The sequence below is a fragment of the Nannobrachium achirus genome, assembly GCF_963921795.1.
Source record: "Nannobrachium achirus genome assembly, chromosome: 13".
In the NCBI taxonomy this organism is placed as follows: Eukaryota; Metazoa; Chordata; class Actinopteri; order Myctophiformes; family Myctophidae; genus Nannobrachium; species Nannobrachium achirus.
In genome coordinates, this window is record NC_137833.1 from 31,846,941 (window position 1) to 31,870,576 (window position 23,636).

At 42.3% G+C, this 23,636-nt stretch overlaps 2 protein-coding genes across 2 annotated transcripts in view; one reads left to right on the plus strand and one right to left on the minus strand.

Annotated features, from left to right (window-relative positions):
- epas1b (endothelial PAS domain protein 1b) overlaps window positions 1-23,636 on the minus strand; it is a 93,167-nt gene that overhangs the window by 39,438 nt on the left and 30,093 nt on the right. Inside the window, exon 2 of the mRNA XM_080741032.1 lies at window positions 1,058-1,248. Within this exon, the coding sequence (XP_080597158.1) occupies window positions 1,058-1,248 (191 nt within the window). The remainder of the gene's footprint in view (window positions 1-1,057; window positions 1,249-23,636) is intronic.
- LOC308296690 (uncharacterized protein) overlaps window positions 9,237-23,636 on the plus strand; it is a gene marked incomplete at its 5' end in the record, with an annotated part of 30,199 nt that continues 15,799 nt past the window's right edge. The window contains 2 exons of the mRNA XM_080740018.1: window positions 9,237-9,334; window positions 16,612-16,724. Of these exons, the coding sequence (XP_080596144.1) occupies window positions 9,237-9,334; window positions 16,612-16,724 (211 nt within the window). The remainder of the gene's footprint in view (window positions 9,335-16,611; window positions 16,725-23,636) is intronic.

Here is a 23,636-nt window from a genome sequence, read left to right on the forward strand (position 1 = left end):
TGTATGGGAATTCCCAGACATGGGATTAATATTGATGGGCATAAAAGGGATTCTATTAGTGTGGTTGCCCTAACAGGGCATCATCTCGGAATCAGATGTAGAGGTCAGCTCCATATATGGAGATTTAGGTGATGATCCAGTCGTCTCCATACATGGATATCCAGAGTTTGATCTTTGATGAGGTGATGTCAAAATGTGATGAGAAATAATGTGCGCCAAATTGAATGAACTTTGGACAAAATATTTAGGAGGTAGTAGCAAAAAGTGTGTTTTGGTCGAGTTAGACATCCATCATGATTGTTTGACCTACAGTTTAAAAGTTATAGACAAAAATGTATACTGTATACACTTTGGACATCGGCATCAACAACCATGATACCGATTTTATGATGGGGGCTCATCACTGGCAGGTGAGTCAGTGGGACACAACAGCAGAGACAACACACTGGGTGCGTTTATATGCACATTCAGAATGCCATTCAGAATGAACTTATTCTGAATAGAGCTTCATTCCCAAACGTTTACATGGGACCTGAATACAAGTATCCCTCATTCCACTGTCGTTTACATGACCAAAGGATTCATTCGGAATAGAACTTTGGGCATGCGCAAAGTAGGCCTACTTCAGGTCGGAGAGGGGGGGGGGGGGGGGGGGCAGTTCAGACAGCAGTTCATTCCGAATGGAGCGTTTATATGACAAATGTATCCCGATTGAAACGGCATAAACCACCTCTTCAGACCAGAATGAAAATTCATTCGGGTCAGACCGGAATGGCCATTCCTAAACGTTTATATGAGCATTTCTATTCTGAATGAGCAGTCATTCAGAATATAAGTGGAATACATCTGTGCATATAAATGCACCCACTGTGTGTGGGGAGTGATTAATTAGCATAACTAATAAATTGAGGGGAAAAAAAGTCGACACATGTCATTTCCCAGTCCCCCCAAGCATTTTTTTCCGAATGAGCGCTTGCCCCACCTTGAAATATTTTCACGTTTGTGGTACCCACTACAGGCAGAAGTGAAATAACTTTTGAAGGTGCACTGTACGTACCTGAGGCAAGCAGCTTGTGTGTACGTAGGAAGCTGATAACTAGCCTCATGATGGAGGCTTTGTCCAGGTGAGAGCTGACACTGTTGGCCATGGGGAGCTCGTGGGCCAGTTCGTAGAACACCTCTGTCTCTTTGCTCCTCCTGCAGCGTGCAGCATCTCGTGACTTCTCTTTCCGACGCTCTGAGCTGCTCCTGTACACAGAGAGGACAAAGTAAGTGGAGGACATGTAGTTTAGAAAGGACAATATATGGCCTTGGTCGGCAAGTCTAGCACTTGGACATTCCCCATTTCCTGTCAGTCTGTTCACTATTAATTAAGGTAGAAAAAGAACCAAAACAGGACGTTGAGGCGTTACCCTCTGACGTTACTGACAAGATGTGACGGTTTTCATAGTTAACTGCAACCTACGGTCGCAATTAGATGTTCTTGAACATCTAGATTTCAGGGCGGCCGAACTTTATGACTTTAGGCGGCAAATAAATCTCTCCGGACATTATAGCCAATTAAAAGAGATGGCAATTTGCCCGGACCACTGGCCTTGCGGTCCGGACACCTACTGCATGTCTTTACTGCACTACTCTCCCTATCTCTCTCCCTGTTTCCAGTACATCTCTGCTATACACTATAAATAAAGGCATAATAGCCCCCAAAAATATCTCTCACACACACACACACACACACACACACACACACACACACACACACACACACACACACACACCCCTAAAGATGCCTAAAGAGACTTCAAAACATTACTGGATTCACTGCGAGGTGAAACTACCATATCTACCAGTATCTAGTTCAAGTTGTGCGCCGTCAACGCAATAAACCCGCCCTGGCAACGACACACAGGCTCATAACATGGCGCTCTTGAGAGAGAGAGAGAGAGAGAGAGAGAGACATGACTATGTGGTGATGAATCAAATGTTGAGCCATAAAGGTCATGTTTCGTCATGTACCATAGCTCAGGTTTAGGCTAAATATTTAGGATTTGGGGGTAATCTGGCATCGCTACCACCAACCAGACAGGATCAGAATGCTGTGGGTTCAAACTCAAATCATCTGTTTTGCCTGTCATCCCCTATCCTGTACCCTTCATAGCTTTTTGTAAAGTTGTATATATTCAATAATAACGTGTGGTTGTCACAAAATCCCACAGCACTCTGTAACGTGTCTCACAGCACACCAGTGTGCGCCTCGGCACTCGCTTTGAGAACTACAGCCAGAACCCGAGTACCCCCAATATGCACTGCGAGGTGCACTGAGGTGCACTTGAACCTCTGCGTACTGGTATTTATGGCTTGGAAGAAAGACAAACAATTTGGAAAAGTTGGTGTGCGCCCTAACCTGACTCCGCCAGATGATGGCAGCAGTGCGTTCCGCCCTACTTTTACGTAAGTTCAGCAGGTGATTGGATGGGGCCGTCTGTCTATCACAGTCTGGGAGTGCCAACTCCAACCACTCATATTGGCCTGTCTGCATGACGTTACACCCAGAATCCGCCTCCTGGGTTTCTGTTGCACACCCGTAGCTGCCGCTGATTGGTCCGGACTGGATGCATTATTTTTCTAAAGTTTTTCCCCAAAAAATGTGTTAATCGTTGTTGTGTGCGATGATCACAAAATACACTACTCTGCGTTAATGCGACACACCCGTGGACGAGGTCGGGGAGGGAGAGCGAGCGCTGATCGCTCCCACTACGTTCCATGGACTTTGTCACTCCGCTTCTAGTCTCTAGAGAACAGACTCCATGCTAACGCAAGGAAGAGCAATTATTTATTATAATTATTATTAGGGCTTTGATGCAAGTTCTGATGGGTGCAGCTGCATAAGTTGTGTTGCTTAAAGTAATGCGCCGTTCTGCTCTCCTCTCAGCTGCTGCTTAGCGGGGGGGGGGGGGGGGGGAGTTTAAAAAGTCGATCGACGCATCGATTTTCGGGCACGACGCGTTGATTCGCAAATAATGCGTCGATTAACACATATGGTGCCAACCCCGAGTTTCCCGAGTTTGTATTGGTACTACCGCTGTGCCAACCCCGAGTTTCCCGAGTTTGGGCCGATTTTGGAAAAAAAAAAAGTTTTTTTTTTTTTTTCAATTTTTTTTTTTTTTTCAAATTTTTTTTTGGGACCTCCAGAAATGTATTAGGCATGATCGCGATCGCGAAATTGCATGTTTAACCCCCATACCAACTCATTCTTTCAAACATGGCAGCCATGTTTGTTTACATCTGAAGAAAACATAATGGCTGATAAATCATGAATGCCTGAACGGATTTCCAAGCGGATTTTTTTGTTTGAAAGCTGTGAACAGCATCTACACACGTGGTGCATCATCTAGGCATGGGCGTGCACTTTTTACACAATTGCACAATTACATGGAAGTCTATGGTAACCATGGCAACGCGAGACATTGAAGAGAAAAAATCATTGCAACATAAGTGTTAACATCCCTACTACTAATTGAAATAAATGTATCCTTTTCTCCCCACCGCTAGTTTCTGTGCACAGCGTGCATTTGGTATCTACAGTATGTAACGTGGGCGCTGGAAGTAAAAATGACAACTTTGTCGATTGGAAAATAGCAATGACAGTTGTGCCGTGCCTTGGCCTGCGCTTTGCGCCGTGCCGCTTTGCACCGGGCGGCAGATAGGGACCAGAGAAGGAGTGAGAGAGCAAAGTGAGAGTGAAAGACTGACATAAATAGAATTGTGTAACATCGTCTAGAAAATGACATAACCCACTTCCTGAGCTCCCTGTCTGAAAGGTTTCCGTCACAAAAAACACTTTAATAACCATTTAGTTTCTGAATCTCTTTCTATGGCTCACACACACGCATGCACGTGTGTGCGCGTGCGCACACACACACACACACACACACACACACACACACACACACACACACACACACACACACACACACACACACACACACACACACAAACAAGAAACAAGCTATAAGCTTTCTTAGGTTTTTAAGAAAGCTAATTTTTAACTGTGTACAATCTGTATGTATTTTATTATGATGCATTCAAGAGATATTGCCAATAAAGATCACACACTCGCAGTCTCGCACTAATACAAATGCACGGTTGTGTACTCTCTCTCTCTCTCTCTCACTCACACACACACACACACACACACAGAGTGGAGGGATTGAAATGGAGGTCTAGCTGAGTGAGACAAGCCTTCTGTGTTACCATCCTTAGTATGCATAAACATCTCTCATCACATGTCTGCGTCTCCACAAGGATGTTACCCAATATGAAAATGGAAATAATCAACCGCACATTAGAGATGGGACGATATGAACATTTCATATCACCAGTAAGACTCCCTAATCGGGAGATAAGCGACCGTAGGTCACTTATCTCCACAAATAGGGCAAAAATGTGTTTTTCCAAAATCTGCCTGAGCCATGTTGATGACATGAGTGTAGACATACTGTGTAGTGATTTTCGTGATTTTAGGGCAACATCTGTAGGAGCAGTGTCCAAAAATGTGTTTTTAAAAATGAAGGTGGCGCTATATGGGACAGATTCATGTTGATGGGATGAGTGTAGACATATTGTGTAGCAATTTGCGTGATTTTAGGGCCAAAACTGTAGGAGTAGTGGGCAAAAATGTGTTGTAAAAATCGGCCTGAAGGTGGCGCTAGAAGAGGGCCATGTGAGAAATGAGGGGTGGGGTCTCCGCGTTGCCTTGGCGGACGAATAGGTACCGGCCCCGGCTCTCCCGGACGCTCCTAGGCCGAGTTACGGCATTTTATGTGAGCTGCAGTGGAGGGGGTCCTCCACTGGGGGCGTCACCACTTTTGCATCCGTTCTGGAGCACCAGGAGTGGGTGGTCCCCAGGAATTCCCCGTGAGCAGCCCCGTTGGGGTGGTCATTTGGTAATTTTTGCACATGTGCTCATTTTTTACACTTGGGGGTCCCCGAGGGAGCTGGGGGTCCCTGGAGCTCCGGGGGTCCTTGGAGGTTGTAGTTTGGCAGGTAAGGAGTGTGTGTGCAAAACCTGGCATGGATCGGGGCAACGGTTGCGGAGATATGAGCAGGGCAAAAGTGTGACGTCTGACGTGTGACGGACTGACTGACGCACGGACACCTGGTGGAGCTTTCTGTAGTAAGTGCGACCTACGGTCGCAACTATTATTGTGACAAAAGAATCACGATTTACGATATCACATGACGATATCACGATAATAATCACAATCCATTATCCTGGGCGGAACATTTGCCAAAAAATAGCAGATCTACAAGCTCACAACGCGTCGTGTTGCGACGCATTGTGAGTTTTTAGATTGGCTATTTTTTGGCAAAGACATTTGATAGAGAGTGAAAAAAGACTATGAAGTACGTATATTATAAGTACCTTTTACCAATTATAGAGGGTTTAAGTGGTACCGGATATGCAGTTCGGCAAATAAAAGGTGAATTGATCCCAGTGCGTGATAGAGGACGTTATCACGATAAATAAAATCTCCACAATATGATTATCGCAAGTATTTTTCATCACGATATACGATAACATCGCTTCGCTTATCATCCCACCCCTACCGCACATACGTTATGTTTATCCTATATTCATGGTAAAATACTTTGTAAAACAATTCCCATAGAGTATAGTATTTTGTTTGTATTTATATATACTCTAGGGCAGGGGTCTTCAACAAGGGGTCCGTAACCACTATGTTTGTGTGATAAGGACTTCATTTTTTTTTACATCAATACCTTGAACCCTAGCATCCCTATTATATGGGAACATTCTCCAAAAGTAGACAATCTATATAAGCTCACAGCGCGCCGATTGTCCATTTCCGGTGAAGTGGTTTGGTGTAGAGGGGAAAAAAGACCAGACCAAGTATAACCAAGTACCAAGTATTGAAGGTTTAAGTGGGTAAATTAATCCAACATATTCATAGAAAACATAAAAGTGGTTAAAAGAATCCAACATATTAATAGAAAATATAATATGTAATGAAATGAAAATGTTTTTCAGCAAAACAATGTTATTGTTTTATCCCTGCTTCATCTCTCTCTCAGCTAAGAGGTCCTTGGCCTGAAAAACGTTGAAGACCCCTGCTCTAAGGTTTATGTACAGTACAGTCTACATGTCCATAGTGAATACATCCAGTTCTGAACCTTTCTCAGAAAGGTTACATTTCCTCCTTTTCTCATAAAAGGTAACAGACAGAAATGCATAACTGCTGAGGAAAGAATGCTCTAACCATCTGTCTATCATTCCTAGTGGGAACTCAGGCCTTGTAGACATTATTCAATGTCAGCTTTCACAGCTCTCACTTTCCTGTACATGTTTGGATTATTATGAAGGCATGTTGTAGGCTGGAGAGTGTGTGTTGGATGTATTCCAATGGCAACTGTTTGGTTCTCTGTGGCTTTGTGCCTCTAAAAACAGAGCAGAATGGTGACCTGTGATACAGACTGTTTTTCATTGGAGTTTCAGGTAGGAACATGAAGGCTGATTGTCATCTGAGTGCCCTGAGCGCCAACAACATATTCATTCACTTGACAGAGTGGTCTATTTAAACGCCCAGCTCCATGTATCCAATTGCTATCGTGCATTGGCTACTTTTGTTTCACGACTGCTGCATGCAAATGGGAATCACACCACCCACCACGTGAGCAAAATAAAAACACACCGCCCACTACCCCAGCCGTCTCTCGTCTTCCTTGGCTGTCTGTTTCTCGCCTCTGGCATCCAGTCCATTGCCGCACTTGCCGGTCTCTCTCTTGGCAGTCGGAGTACACGTAGGTCACTGTTGGGATGACCATTGGCCTTGGGACAGGCAAATGTTTCTGAGCCACTGGAACACTCCTGCAGCTATGCCGATTCTGGTTCGTACGTCTTTCTCCACGTCTCCGGCACTTCCGAGATACGTGAAGTTCTCAATGTACTCTTCAGTATGTCTTGTTTGCCTAGAGTGAGTGGTGGAAGGTGTTGGTCTTGTCCGACGGTCATGGCCTTGATCTTCTCTTGGCTTATCCGTAGACCAACTTTTTTTCCCTGCTCATGAAGATTGTTGGTCATTTCTTTAAGGTGGGTATGACTAATCAGAGCCAAGTCCAGTTGACTTGACTTGGCTCTTGGCCCCAGCCTTAAACATATCTTATTCAGTATAATTATTCATCTTTTCCGCACAGGCTTTTGTTCCCTGCACACACAGATTCTGAGATTACCTTCCAGCCCCGAATCCTGGTCCAGTTAACCTGAATCTTCACTTGTTTCCAGATTATCTTCAATACAAGTAATACTCTTCAGACTAGTGAACTCTAGGAGCACCTAAAAAGGCAACCAAGCTTTTTGATGCTTTTTAATTCACATGGAATATTATGTCAATCTTCTACTATCTACATTACATGATGCATTTGTATAGTACTAGACCAGCACCTACTTGGGAATGCATGCCCCACCCAGTTATACAATACCTGTTGTCAGAGTACCCGTTGTACCCATCTTTCCCTTTTATGCCCATATATGGATATTTCTTCTATTGATGACATCAGGGTACTTACTACTTACTTGTGGTACTCCATATACACTATATTCACTATTTCATTGCGAGTGGCCAACGACAACGTCCCACTCCCGTCCTTGACAATATGCCCATCTCGAGTCACTCACAGACATTGTGTGACTTTATACAGATGTTACACTGTACACTTCATCGTTTTCAGGCCAACGACCCCTTAGCTGAGAGAGAGATGAAGCATGGACCCCCACAACTTTGTCATAGATTCCATATAGTTTCATCGTTTTACAGCACAATCATCGGTGTATTTTGGATTCATGTCAATGTGTGTTTCCAGATATTTAACCACTTGAACCGTCAATACGTAATAAACTTGACCTTTCACTCTGTACCTAGTCGATCTACAAGCCGATCTTAGATCCGCTATTTTTGGCTAAAGTTTGCAGAATATTGACACTAGGGTTCAAGTGGTTAATATAAAAAAGTAGAAAGAAAAACTTTCTATCACGTAAAGATTTGGAGGACCCCCTGTAGTAACTCTGAGAACCCCCTAGGGTTCCCGGACCCCCTGTTGAAGACCACTGCTGTACACTGTATGTGTACAGGCCCTAGCTAGCTCTGTTCAGTCTGCACCCTGGGGGGTTTGTTTCTTTCCCCGCTTTCTGCTTGGGCAGAGAGTAATACAGACGTAAACTATGCCAAAAATGTTTCGGACAGAATCATTTTCTCAGGCTAGAAAGTTCCAGTTCCTACTGTAACGTTTTTTTGTAGAAAGATATGAAGGAATGGTATTGTGTAAGATACTGTAGTGTAGTGAATAGTGGAACAGGCTGAAAGAAATTCAGCATGTACAACACACTGTTTATTCATTACTCTAACACAGGCAATTTGGCCAAAGGTTGTTTTCATCATTTCGTATAAAAAAAAAAATCATTCATAGTTCCCCCCACTAAATGTTTTCCAAACATTGCTTCACTAAGTTGCTAAATTGCCCTTTAATAAATGAAGATTCATGGATTTCATAGGCTAATTTTCCCACATTATAGCAAGACAGATACCAGTTTGAGGACAGCACAAATGCCTCTCATGCAAGTTCCATGCAGGCGTTAACTAAATCTCCTGACAGTGCAGAGATCCTCAAGCAAAAAGCTCAAAATATTGTGGTGGATCATGTGACGATCCTGATGTGGGTGTCAGCGAACATCCACTCACAATGTGCACGTTTGACTAATGACAGCCACATCTTACTGGCAAAGGACTTCAGATCTGACATCGTTCCCAACCTTATTCTTGATCAGGGCCCACTTGAAAATCTTTAAAACGTTCAGTGGCCATCAGGGGCGTCACAAGGGGGGGAAAAGTGGGACTGAGTTAATAGGGCCAAAGGTGGAGGGGCCTTAATTATTTTATACTTTAGCTATTGAAAAATAGCAGATCTACAAGCTCACAGCGCGGCACCGAGTGCTGTGCAGCGAGCTTGTAGATCTGCTATTTTTGAAAAGTCTTGAAAAAAAGACACATTTTCAATACTACTTAATTCCTAAATTAGTGAAACCAGAGAGTGATAATAGAAAGGTGATATATTTGTGTTAAAGCCATGAATTTTAATTACAAGATTTGTAAAAATCAAAAAAGAAACTATTTATATTTAATTAATCAGAAACAGCACTTGTACATCATGGCTTGTATATCATGGAGGGGGATGTTCAGCATATCAAGCCGCCTCACGCTACAGAAACAGGAGAGAGGCTCCTGACCAATGGGCCTATGGGCCTCATGGCTCGAGAACAGTTGGCTCCCAATTCTACTTATTTACTTGAACCCTAGCGTCCCTATTCTGGGTGGAACATTCACCAAAAATATCAGATCTACGAGCTCACAATGCGTCATTATGCTTTGTAGATTTTCTGAGTTGAGAAATTTGGTATAGAGGGAAAAGAAGAGTGGACCAGTACAGATTAGTCAACTAAGTATTAGTTTACTAAGCATAGAGGGTTTATAAGTGGTTAATGAAATCCAGATTGTATAGCTAATGAGAACAAACGTGATGTCATCAGTCCCCAGTTCCAAGGCAACACTAAGCTTGGAGGCTGTGCTTTCACCAAAGCCCTAGGTTTATAACACCACTGCTAACTGTTGACAACAATCTAATGATAAGACTTCCGGTAATACAGACTATAAAGCAAACACAAGTCCCCATAAGAATGATTAATGAGTTATACCAAAGACCCAAACACTTTTAAAGGAGGTAGATATTCCACAGACCCGCCGCCACAAGCATTTGGGTGTATACTAGCAGAGCTACCAATGAAAGAATTAAAACAATGTCAGTATCAAACAAAATAAATAAGCTATTATAAACTACAGTTTTATTTTAACTTCACATTTCAAATGATACGGTTATGGGGGTTTCCTACTAACCCACTGCCCTGACATCTTACAATGTCAGTGTTTATGTTATGCTCTTAAGCTGAGGGCTGCTGGGAGGAAGAATTCTAACTAAACAATTTATTAAAATTGTCTTAACCCATTTAGGCCTAGGACTATTGACTGCTTTAACTATTGAAAAATAGCAGATATACAAGCTCACAGCGCGGCACCGAGTGCCGCGCTGCAAGCTTGTAGATCTGCTATTTTTGAAAAAGTCGTGAAAATGTGTGCAAATCTTTGAATATATGTATTTTCAAAGCGAACATTTGTAACTCAAATTTTGCTTCTGGGGGGTCCCTGGAACTGAATATTTTGAGATGGGGGTCAGTGGCCAAATACATTACATTTTGGGGGTCCTTCACATGAAAAGGTTTGAGAACCACTGACATAGTAGTCTCTCAAGAACAGACTAACTGAGCTCCAGTTAAGTGAAAAGGACCTTTTCTTTGACGATGGCTGGCCAGATTGCTGACATAGAAACATAGGTTTTTTCCAAAAATCTTAGAAGGATTCAAAAGACACTTATAGAATCGGGTCAAAATTCTAATTCTCAGGCTCAGTCAATGCCAGACTGCAGCTTGTTCAGTTTAAAGTTATGCACAGATTACATTACTCCAAAGTAAAAATGAATAAAATGTATCCAAACGTTTCAGATATCTGTGACAGATGCACCACATCCAAGGGCACGCTGGGACACACGTTCTGGTCGTGCCCAAGGATTGTTCCATTCTGGCAAAGCATTTTTGCTTGGTACAGTAGTGTATATCTTATTCGCATTGAGCCCGATGCACTGACTGTCCTGTTTGGTTGCTCCGAAGCTTCTCTTTCTCTGCCGTACTCTGTCCAACAGACACTTATGCTTGGTACACTAGTAGCCAAAAGAATTATATTAACTGAATGGAAATCCTCTACTATACCTTGTTTCAACAGATGGCTTACAGAATTTGTGTCAATTATTCATTTGGAGAGGCTTCGATGCTTTAAACAGGACAGTCATACTGCATTCGAGTTCATCTGGGGTCCTATTATGGCGCATCTGGACGTTTAGTCCATAATGGCTACTTTAGTAGATGTCCACGTTTTCCAAGAGGTTGCTAACTTTTGTACTATTTATATGATCGGTGAATTGCTCGTGTTTTGTACTTTTGTATTTTTATATGATAGGTGAATTACCCGTGTTTGACTTGTGTATGATAATCTGGTGTGTTTGTCTTGTTATGTTTTGTTGATGTCTGTGATGTCCTGTCTTTCAAAAAAATCATAATAAAAATTAATATAAAAAAAAAAAAAATTCTAATTCTCACGATTTTTCAAAAATAGCAGATCTACAAGCTCGCAGCGCGGCACTCGGTGCCACGCTGTGAGCTTGTATATCTGCTATTTTTTTATATCTAAAGCATAAAATATTGCGTCTTAATGTGTTCAGGGAGGGTGATGAATTAAAATGTAATTGATAGAATAATCGCTAAAAGAAATAAACAATGGTTGACAATACTAGAGGTTTTAAACAGAAGCGACAGACATACAAAACAGATGCTGTATGAACAGGAAGACGTAGCAGTTCACTTCAGGTTAGCAGTGTTTAGACACGAGACAGCGAGAAAGAAAAAAAGAGCTGCAGTGAAAAGACGCAGTGAGCATATTAATGGCAATTCAAAGATGTGTTGTATGTGATTGTCTCAAGTGGCAGAATTCAAATTAATATTTTTTTCTGAAGCCTTAAATATCAATTTAAACAACACCCCGAAAATAAAAGAAATGTCTTGACTGTGGTGAAATGCCATGTAAACTTTTAAGATTCTAAAATATCAATGTCTTCAATGATTTATACATTTTTCATCTTACGTTCGTGGACGTTGGAAGTAAAGTCTCCGCCAGCCTACGTAAGGTGATATGCTTTGGCACTTCATACGTAAGCTGATTTTTCAGAGTCTTTGAGGGCAAGCTCTTCAGACAAAGAACTCATTAGGAAGTTTCATGCGAGATGTCCTCCTCACAATAGAAAGACAGGATTCAGGGTAAAAATCTGCCAGTGGTGGAAAAAGTACTCACATATTTTACTTAAGTAAAAGTATCAATACTGCAATATAGAAATACTCTGTTACAAGTAAATGTCTGGAATTCTGTAGTATACAGTATAAAATAGCGCTAAAGTGGTTTATGTATGTTTTAAAATATCTGCAAAGTAACCGGTAATTAAAGTTTTCAAATCATTGTAGTGGAGTAAAAGTGCAATATTTGGATCCGAGATGTAGTGGAGTAGAAGTAAAAGTATTGGAAATTGGAAATACTCAAGTAAAGTAAAAATAACTCAAAACTATACTTAAATACAGTACTTAAGTAAATCTACTTAGTTACATTACACCACTGAAATCTGCAAACTACATGAACCCTAGCGTCCCTTTACCGTAAAACTATCTGATCCACAAGCTCACAACGATTCAGATCAGCAATCTGGTGTAGAGGGAAAAATGAGGGGGCCTAGTATAGACCCCTGGCTGAGGGACCCCCGTCAAAGACATTTACAGGGTTAAAGTGGTAAATGTTAGTAAAGAGATTCTGCAACCAAAGCCATACAGGGTTGGTTTCCCATGATGAAGCAGAACAATGGTGTGTGTGTGTGTGTGTGTGTGTGTGTGTGTGTGTGTGTGTGTGTGTGTGTGTGTGTGTGTGTGTGTGTGTGTGTGTGTGTGTGTGTGTGTGTGTGTGTGTGTGTGTGTGTGTGTGTGTGGTTTGCGGGAGGTTTTATTGTGGCAACTAGGGAACGTGGCACAGGCCTCGTGAACTTTCCGTCCCCTGTTCTGGTGATGGCACAGAACACAGTTTGCGACGCAAATGTAACCCCAAAGGAAATACATAAGCAATAAAGAACTAACACAGGCACCTCAGAGCACCATTGACCATCTTTAGTATACACACAGCATTTGGTAAGAGCAACATGGCCACGGTGTCAAAATATGTCAGTGAACAGTGACATCGAAATGTTCTAATTTAAATGCCTTATTTGAATCAACGAAAAAATTACAGGGGAAATTCACTCAGGGCCGATGCAAATTTTTGGAGCATGTCCAAACTACAATATGATGAGGTTGTGTGTGTGTGTGTGTGTGTGGGGGGGGGGGGGGGGGGGGGGGGGGGGAGGTATGTTGTAACTGGGATGGAGCCCTAAACAAGGGTAGCTCGATAACCTGATAACAGATTTATTGAGTACCGGGTATCAATAAGCTTGTTATCGAGCATAGCGGCCCATGATGTCATGTTTAAACAATCAAGACAAGAGGCGATCAAGAAATTATTACAGTACTATCCATAATATAAAGCCATTTAACACTTATTGCACACTGATGAATGATTGTTTTAATGATATTTAATGATATTTGTTGCTTTTTGTCAATTGTCATCTTCATAGATGGTGGTCAGCCACAAACTCAAAGTTGCAACAACTGGCCAATAAAAAAAGATACCAGTTATGTTCTGAATTTGCGTCTCATATCTTTCCACAAAATATAAGAAAACACTCAATAGCGGGCTCGATAACAGCCAGGCTCAATAAGCAGGATCGATAAGGTGCTCATTATCAGTCAAAATGAACAAGCTCCATCCCTAGTTGTGGCCCCCCCAAACCGATTTAAACTTGACTCTAAAAGTGGAGTATGCATCAGCTCTTGAGGGTACACATGGCACCTTCTCCTCCACACAGCCGGGCTGCCCCCCCCCCACACACACATTGTGTAGGTAGGAGATACGTTCAGTATTTTGACTTTTAAAAGCTAGAGGGCTATAGAATTAAGTGCCAAAACAAATAAGGAATTATGAAATGCCATGGCAGCTGAAAAACAAAACACACAAAGAAACCGACATTTAATCTGATATGAGACTTGATTTCCAAGAGTCAATAAACTGAGGGTTAGTCATTAAAGAGGGGGACGCGGAAAAGAGGAGGGAGTGAGAGAATGTTTGAAATGTGTTTTGTTTTGTTTTATCCCCGTTTCGATTATCTTGTGTGGTCCACATTACAGTAATATAAACTCTACATTCATTAAAACAAGGGTTGACTTCAGGTCATGCGTGTAGTGTAGTGTTGAGCATTACAGCCTAGGGAGGGAATATACAGTGGTTCTTAAACATTTCCATGTCAAGGGCACACAAATTGATATTGTAGTTGAAAAGAAGTGCCAGTGAAGAATGTTGTGAGCTTGTAGATATTGTAGCTATTTTCAAACAGCTGAAAATAGATGTTCAAACTGTTCCTCATTTTTACTGGGGACCCCTGAAACCCCCTCACTTTGAGAACCAGTGTTGTAGCTGTGTGTGTGTGTGTGTGTGTGTGTGTGTGTGTGTGTGTGTGTGTGTGTGTGTGTGTGTGTGTGTGTGTGTGTGTGTGTGTGTGTGTGTGTGTGTGTGTGTGTGTGTGTGTGTGTGTGTGTGTGTGTGTGTGTGCATATGTTTTGAACCGTGAGCTGGTGTGTCTGGGTCCATTTGAGTTGGAGCCAGGGTACCAATGTTTTTCTATTCACTCAGTCCAACAATAGACTCAATCATTGCCAACATTAACAACTAACTAAACACACACATACGGTAATTAGTCTGCTTTCATTATGAAGTATTTGGGCCAAGACAGCCGACATTTTCCATTTCCTGTGCCCCTCCTAAACCCCGCCAGGGCCATGAAGACTAAGATGTCTGAAGTCATCTGAGATGCAGTACACTATAAAATCTCAGAGTAAAATTAACACAGAGGACTTTACTGTGTAGGGGGACGTCGTCATTCTGAGAGTTTCTACTCTCATGTTTTGTTTTGGATAATGTCTAATCTTCTTCTTGCCTTGACAGATGGCAACATTCTTTAATATATTCTCAAACAGAACATTTTGATTGATTGATTCAGATGTTACTTCTTTTTCAAAATAACAGCTATATGACTATGGTGGTTTAGGAGGACCCTCCAAAATCAGGATCGGAAACCAAAACCTGGCATTGATCAGGCTCTAGTGATTATATTTTGTGATTATATTTTGAATCAATTTCAGCTTTATTCAGACTGTACTTGAGCCCGAATTAAATACATTCTCTCACAACAACACTCTAAATGCTTTTTCCCTGCTTCTTTTTTTTTTACTGAGAAGTGGTTGGGCTTTGCCAAAGTAGCTACTTTGAGACAGTCAGTGTGTGGATTATCTCTTTAGTTCAACAGCATACTGTAGTGTACAGTATGTTCATAATTTATTTAACTGTAGTGTACAACACTACAGTTGTACACATAATTATCAACAACATGAAGAGTCTGAGTATGTTTTAAGAGAAATCCCGCCCAGTGGGAATGAGCGATGTCTTGGCCTATAGTCCTATACCATACCATAGTACACAGAATCACTTCAAACACTTCAAGGCTGCTCAACAGCTCTGCTTGAAGGTTGGTCACCCAGCGGTATTGCAGCCGAACGGATTAGAACTGTGAGGTTACCAGTTCGATCATTGTCTCCCCAGAGTTAGTGTCTAAGTGTCCTTGAGCAAGACGGTTAACCCCTAATTGCTCCTGAAGAGCAGGTTGGTACATGGTTTTCTCTGCCATCGGTGTGTGAATGGGTGAATGTAATGCACACATCATTTACATACAGTATGGACAGACAGACACAAACAGTCAATCGTTGGAGCCGCTGGCTCAGCTAAAAAACACTCATTATTTAGCCTTTAGCTGTTGCTCACACCCGACTGCACACGCACGCACGCACGCACGCACGCACGCACGCACGCACGCACACGCACGCACGCAAGCACGCACACACACACACACACACACTTTAAAAATACCCACAGTGATGATGAAATAAAAGGAAGGCACAGCGCAACACCATTATCTTATCAAGCGTACCATGACTATATTTTTTTATCTTTCTTGTCTCCCGCCCTAGCCTGACACTCAGCCTGAATTGACATTTCGTTTCACTCCATTATTCAGTCTGAAAGTGCATCCATCTGCTGCAGTTTCTGGGATGGGCGTTGCCAAAGAGGCAGTCTTCTGCGATTGGTTCACCCCCTGACCAATCACAACAGTAGCAACGCAGATGACGTAGTTGTTAGGGTTGGGTTAGGGTTGCGCTGGGTTACTTGGAATCGCACATGAGTTCTGGGAAAACCCCCACCCAAGCTCGACATCATCGAGTTGAAACGACGCTGATTCACCGTACGGATTTCCAAACGAGGAAAACCACTTCAATGAGAGCACCACCAGATCACACTGAATCGCCGAAACAATTTTTTAAAGGGGCGTGCCTAGCGATTCAGGGTCTGGAACCAGGCTACTCCCGCCCCTCTTTGAGGTTTGAACTCATTAACCTGTGATCCTTCAGTGGGACAGTCTACTGATGGACCAGCATTGCCTTAGAGATTAAAGGACCAGACAGTTATTGTCTAAAGATGTTTTTGACTGCTTCAATTAAGTGAATGGCGACGGTGAGTTTTGCTGTGTCACCGAGTGTCCTGCTGCACTCGATGATCCCTGGAGCTGCTAATGTTCACTAGCTTCTGGATATGCGTGCGTGTGTGCATGTGTGTGTGTGTGTGTGTGTGTGTGTGTTAGTGCGTGCACGGTGCCAATCATTTGATTCTCTGGATCCATTGTTGTGTTCTGGTCCAGACTCCTGCCAGGCTGCTTCAGGATATCAAACAAAGGTGGCACCAAGCCTCCTGCTGCACTCAACGACCCCTCGTGCACATGCACATGCCAGACACTGCCCAAACGAGTGCATGGTACAAGCACTGAAACACATGCATTTAGCAGGTGTACCTAAATTGGTACATGTGTACACTACACACACACATGCTGTGTAATTAACAGTACATTCAGCCACTCATCCAAATAAGGCATTCATAAAGCAGTCTAGAGAAGCACCCATGGGCCTCTGAGAGCCACAAATGTAGTCTTGTTAGTGATGATTTTTCATTTATTTGTACCACCACAGTGGAGAGGGTCAGACATGATGGGAGGGAAGAGAGTATGACATGGTTGTTGTTTGTCTGTAAATGCTATGCACAGACACACACACACACAAGGTCGGCTTGGGACACATCCGCAAACACTCGCTCAGCTAGAGAGTAAGGCATATTATACAAATTGAGGGGTGAGATACATCACTACTCGGTTCACCGTTGCTTGCAGCAGGTCAGCATAGTCTCATTTTTGAAACAAATGGGGTTTTTAATCACATTTTCTCGCTAGCTTACCCACTTGCTCACATTCACGTGCACATTGTGTGTCATAGACAGAGAGCAGCACTGGGGGATCTCAACATTGATGACGGCCCTTTCACAACATGGGAGTTTGCCACGGTTACGGGAAAAGTGCTGGATGCCGTCAGGGCATTCCCCCCGAGGTAATCAAGAACTGCAATCTTGTTGATGTCATCTTGGAGAGCTGCAACCAGGCTCTAATGGAAAACATCACGCAAGAAAACACTTGCCTGCAGAGCGCTCTTAACTCTCTGCGGATCGACTCCGAGATCGACTTTCTAACTAGGAAACTCTCTGCCGATCGACTATGGATCGACTTTTATATATATATTTTTGCATTTTTTTAAAATATTTTCGGCAGAGGAAAGGGTCTTACCTGACTGATGGCATTGTAACGAGTGACCGTGGAAGCTAAGGATAAGTTCATGACGTCACCGGTTTTTCAGGGGTCCTCTGTGTGAAATGGCCTCTCCTAGCTGTTATTTTCAATACACACTACAATCCATAACGCCGCGTCATTCCGTCGGATTTTGACCCGGTTTGAAGTGTCTGTGGCGTGGATACATGTCCCAGGCGATGGGCCATCATAATAATTACACCATCAAGCGCGCGTGTGGCGCACAGGGTCCCACGCTATTCCAGGCTAATGGTTAGCTCCAGGCCAATGTAAACAGGCGCAGCAGACCACGTGATCACTCAAACCTTGAAATGCATAGATATATGTTGAAAAGCTTATCGTTGGCGCTCTCTGGTGGTATATTAAATCCATCACAGCCTCTAGCCATTCAAACCCCCCTTTTAATGATGTAATGTTGAACTGAAAATTAATGATATTCCTGGCAGTATTAGCGCACGCCGCACATCCATATTTTGGGTTCGCAGGGAAAGGGTTATGGCATGACCAGTGTGTGTGGAAATCCACATCCAATGAGACTAGGCGGCCAAAAAGCTTGTACTGTGGGAACCAACACACAGGCATCATCAATCAAGAGGACATCCCACACCTACCTACGTGGACGTACTAGGGATGGAACGATTGTGACAAAAGAAATTGCAATTTACGATATTAGCACAATAATCAAAATTAATTATCCTGTGGCGGAACATGATTTGCCAAAAAATAGCAGATCTACAAGCTGAGCTTGTAGATCGGCTATTTTTTGGCTAAGACATTTGATAGAGAGTGAGAAAAAGACTGTATCAGGTACTGTAGGTATATTAAAAAAAGTAAAAGTACCTTTTACCAATAGAGGGTTTAAATGGTACCGGATATGCAGCTCGTCAAATAAAAGGTGAACTGATCCCAGTGCATGACGGAGGACGATATCACGATAAATTAAATCTCCACGATACGATTATCGTGAGTGTTTTTTATCACGATAAACGATAATATCGCTTATCATCCCATCCCTAGGACGTACTAAAGAAAGATGCTGGTGCAGAAAGCACAAAGGAGCTGGCCAGATGTATGGAAAACCGAGATGGCTTGTCTGAGGGCGACGCAGAGAGAGAGAGAGAGCGTGAGGATGTACTAACATACTGTAACGTGCATAAACTATTCCTGGTACCTCAGTATGAAGCATAAAGTCATTGTGTGGTTCACCTATCACTGTGACCTCATAGACACCCGGGAGGTGGAATCAGGGTAGGAAAGTGCAAAATACAGTAGCATCTGAGTGACATTATCTGCAATGAATGAAGGAACGTGACAAAAAAAGAGAGAGAGACCCTTTCTTGCTAGCTCTTCACTGTGCTACTGTACATAAAGGCCTACAGTATGTTCTGTCATTGACAGAGAGCTACAGTTGAGCATCTACTGTTATTAATCCACGCAATCCCATACAGGATTGCGTTACGCTATCCATTTCAATAGGTTTTAGAAGTCTAAATAACAATAGACATCTTTAAGCGTATATTTGCAACGACTCGCTCTGAAATCTAACTACATCCATCTCTGTCCCTCCTAATTTCAACATCAGAAACCTCTGCCTATGACCCAATGCAGTGGTCCTCCTCTGTAACCTGAGATTAACTGTAGCTCGCTGCTGGATCTGACTGTTGGTGTGGTATCAGAGTAGTTATTTTGAATCTAGGATAATTAGATCCAAGGAGGTGTTTTTAGGCCACACTTAGATTATAGGTTCAACACACCATATTTAAGCAGATCTTTATGGTTATACATTTCATAATGATGCTTATAAAAATCAGATTTTAGAATGATTTATTTCGCAGGTAAATGTAATTTAGATGCTCAGCTCAACTCAACTGTTACTGTAGCTCTCTGTGTTGAAATACAACTGTGTTGTGACACCCAACACAATGAGTTTGATCTACACAGTAGTTAACACTCTATTATATGATAACAATCTGTCGATCAGCTTTTCTGATTGTTGATACCCACTGTCAGAGTACATGAAGGCGAGCACTTTAGTTTGTGGCCAGTCATGACGATGTCAGCTATCTGTCATCTATGACATCAGAACTTACGTCAGGCAGCACACACGCACGTCACTCACTCACTCACTCACTCACTCACTCACTCACTCACTCACTCACTCACTCACTCACTCACTCACTCACTCACACACACACACACACACACACACACACACACACACACACACACACACACACACACACACACACACACACACACACACACACACACACACACACTGTATGTGCATCTCCCTGGAGGCAAGAGTCCCTAACACCTAAAAACACCTAAAAATTTGGAGACATTGGAAACAATATTTGACAGTATACTGTACTATGCACCCAAAATGAAATGAAATTGCAATCATTTGCACATCTTTTTGCAACATTATGCTATATGTAATGATCATCTATAAATTACTAACAGTACAGAAGGAAAATAACAAGCCATTAACTGCTTTAAATAGTCCTACACATTATATTTCATATATTTTGCCCCCATCTGCCTTAAAATAAATAATAATAATCGAAAGAGCACAGCCAACTCACGTATAGGACTGTATGAGTCACCCGAACTGAAGACGTTGTTTTCAATGAATCAAACAGAGTTTGAAGTTACATTGGGTTTGTATAGGAACTTAGGAAGGGGGTGTGTCTGATAGAATAAATATCAAATATCTAAATAACAAATCGAGCAACTTGAAAAATGTCTTTTGTGCTCCCAAAAATATCCACATATCCACATGAACGAAAAAAAGAGGGGAACAAGTACAGACAGACCCATTTGGGACGCTGGACCAACACATTTACAGGGTTTGGGCAGTTAACGTTTAACTTATTTACTTTTAACTTTTCCAACTTGTATTTCTTGGGTCAATGCTACCACCATAATGACGTTAGGATGATGAAGCATTTCACCTGTCATTTTACACCTGAGCAACACAAACTTGTAACTCCTGACATGGCTTCGTTTGTGGGACAGAGTGCTGAGGAATGTCAACACGGCTCTAAGAAATGCCAGAAATGAATTCCCCCTTGGAGGAAACCATGGCCGACGACGCACCTACAGAGGTGGATAGGGAAGAGCTGAGAGCTTTAGATAAGATTCAAATTCAGGTTAGTTTATCCTTTTGACATGACGGAAATTCAGTTTCCAGAAATGCACTATTTAAATGTCGATTAAGAAATGAAATACAACTAGAAGCGGTGCTCTTCCGAGCACAGGTCTCCACCAGGCCACACAAATTGCCCTGTTATAGCGCCACCATGAGGCTGATTTGAGAAATTTGAAGTGGCATTTCTTCCTCTACCTAGTGGGAACGTCCACGCTCAATTTCACCAAGATTGCACGCTGTGTTCATGATTTGAGGCATTTTGTTCAAAACGGAGCAAACTTTGGAAGCCAATTGTAGCCAATCAGGATGGAATATGAAAAATCGGACGTATCCATGATGATCACATGACTGTAGAGATACTGTCTACTGATTTGTAGGATTTTTGGACAAAATCTGTAGGAGTAGTGTACAGAAATGTGTTTTGCAAACATCGACCTCATGGTGGCGCTAGAACAGGGCCATTTGAAAAATGTGGGGCAGAGGTTCTGAATTGGCATCCAGGGAGTGTGTGTGCTCAGTTTGGCAGCGATCAGGCCAACGGTGCCGGAGATTAGCTGTACACAAACTCGGAGGACGGACGGACGGACGGACGGACGGACGGACGGACGGACGGACAGGGGCGAAAACATACTCTCCCCCTGCCTTCGGCTGGTGGAGACAATCATATGACAGACTAAGCAAGTAAATAGATGCCGACATGTTCTCTGATATGCAGCTCAGTAAAACGTTCTCTCCACTCAGTAAGCAACACAGTTATCTAGCTTTGATGACGTGCTGGTTGCGAAGAGGAGGAAAGACTGAAAGGAAACACCTTTGTCTGTGTAAATGGTGCGTTTATATAGCGCCTTTATCCAAAGCGCTTTAAAATGGGCATTACAGTCACAGTCACCCATTCACACACAGGAGGGAAACTATACCACATGGGCTCTAATGCCTGACAGCGAGTCCTGTCGGACCATTGCTGCTTGTCACTCCCCTACACTCTCTCCGTCTCCTGTGTAACGATAAATTAAAGGCTCAGAAAAAGCATCAATCCTATATCAAAGAGTCATCAGTCCCAGGGCTTAATTAACCAGAAAGATGCAATTGGAAATTGCAAGTGTGGTTGCCGTGACACGAGTCACACTTGCAAATAGATATCTCTGTATCTGTCAGTCCTTGTCCCTATTTGAGCGTGTGTGCTGTCTGTCCTTGTCCCTTTTAGGCCCATATATGGAGATCCCTGATGTCATCAATAGTAAGCCCATATCTTGGAATGCCTATATGGACATACTGGTTCAGTCTCATGTGGTCTATGATGCCAATCATCTCCATATTTGGGAAAAGTTACATTTTTAATAGACCGTTTGTCAGCCTTCTGATTGGTCCCTGAGACTCCCTGACTGGCCAACCAGAAAAAAACATTCACTTTTTGCTATCGGGGGTGGAGTTTGTGCAGTGGAGAATGTTGCTTCAGCCTTTCAAAAACTGTCCGCAGTGCGCGACACGGAGATCGGCCGGTACGGTGATAGCGACGGCAAGCGTCAAGCGATCTCGCTCATCATAACGAATAAGCTTCAACAAACTAGTTCACATGTATCTTATCAATGGTCTAAGAGTCACGATTGGGTACATATAATTTAAATGGGCAGAATTACGAAAAGCCAGCCTATTATGTGAGGAGAAACATTCTCTCTGTCCTCTTCCTAGTACCCAAGATGCAATGCGCTTCTCTTTCTATCTCTGATCCAGAGGATTAAACTAATTAAAACATTTATTTTTCGGGGGAAAACTACTGTTTTGCTATGTAATTACTGTACCCTTTTCTTCCCTTTTTATTAATATCACGTAGATGTGTTTTTTGTGGTACTTTATATAGCTGTAATGAGGCTATGAAGGGAAAAAAAATCGCATCCACTACCACTATAAAAGAATCTGCAAAAAGGATTCTGTCCCACTGGGATTAAACAAATTAAAACATATATTTTCGGGTAAATCCCCTGTTTTGCAATGTAACTACTGTACCTTTGTCTTCCCTTTTTATTAATATCACCTAGGTGTTTTTCCTTTGGTACTTTATATAGCTGTAATGAGGCTATGAAGGGGAAAAAAATCCCATCCACTTCCACTATAAAAACAATCTGCCCAGGGTTAATGTCCCATCATAGTAACAGGGCAGAATGGGGCGGGATTTGCAAAAGGGTTTATTGTCTTCTTTTGTGATCATCGTGTGTGTGTGTCTCTCTCCATATAAGGAGCTGACTACCATCACACTGGATCTCCATATATGAAGATCACGACACTGACCTCATCAAACCCTTGATAGCATACAGTACATGGAGACGACTGGATCATCACTTAGATCTCCATATATGGAGCTGGCCGATACCTCTAGTCTACATCTAACATCATGAACTCCAGATATGGATATAGCTCCATATATGGATATGGATATATAGGTCAATGAGGAAAATTAATTCACTAATAAACTAACATCAATTAAACTATATACGACTTGATTCCACACGATTCCCAAAGAAGCCAGTCGATATGACCTATTGTATGGAGCGAGTGTATGGCGCAAAAACTGTTTGACAAGTCGTACAATTATAATAAAGTCAGACAAGTACTATAGTGTGTTGGGCAACCACCATAATTATATTGCCAACCTCAGGCCCAGCTGCATCTGATGCTGACTCCTCAAAGGAAACAACAAATATGCCAGATGTATAACTGAATCACTCCATCAACACATTTAAACATTTTATAAAACTACACCATCTATGACTAAATAAATAAAACAGATCAACCAACTATCAATAAATAGATCAAATAGATGAATAGATTGAAATAATTGAATCATTAATAATTAGTTAATGTGTAATTGTAAAGGAAACTAAAA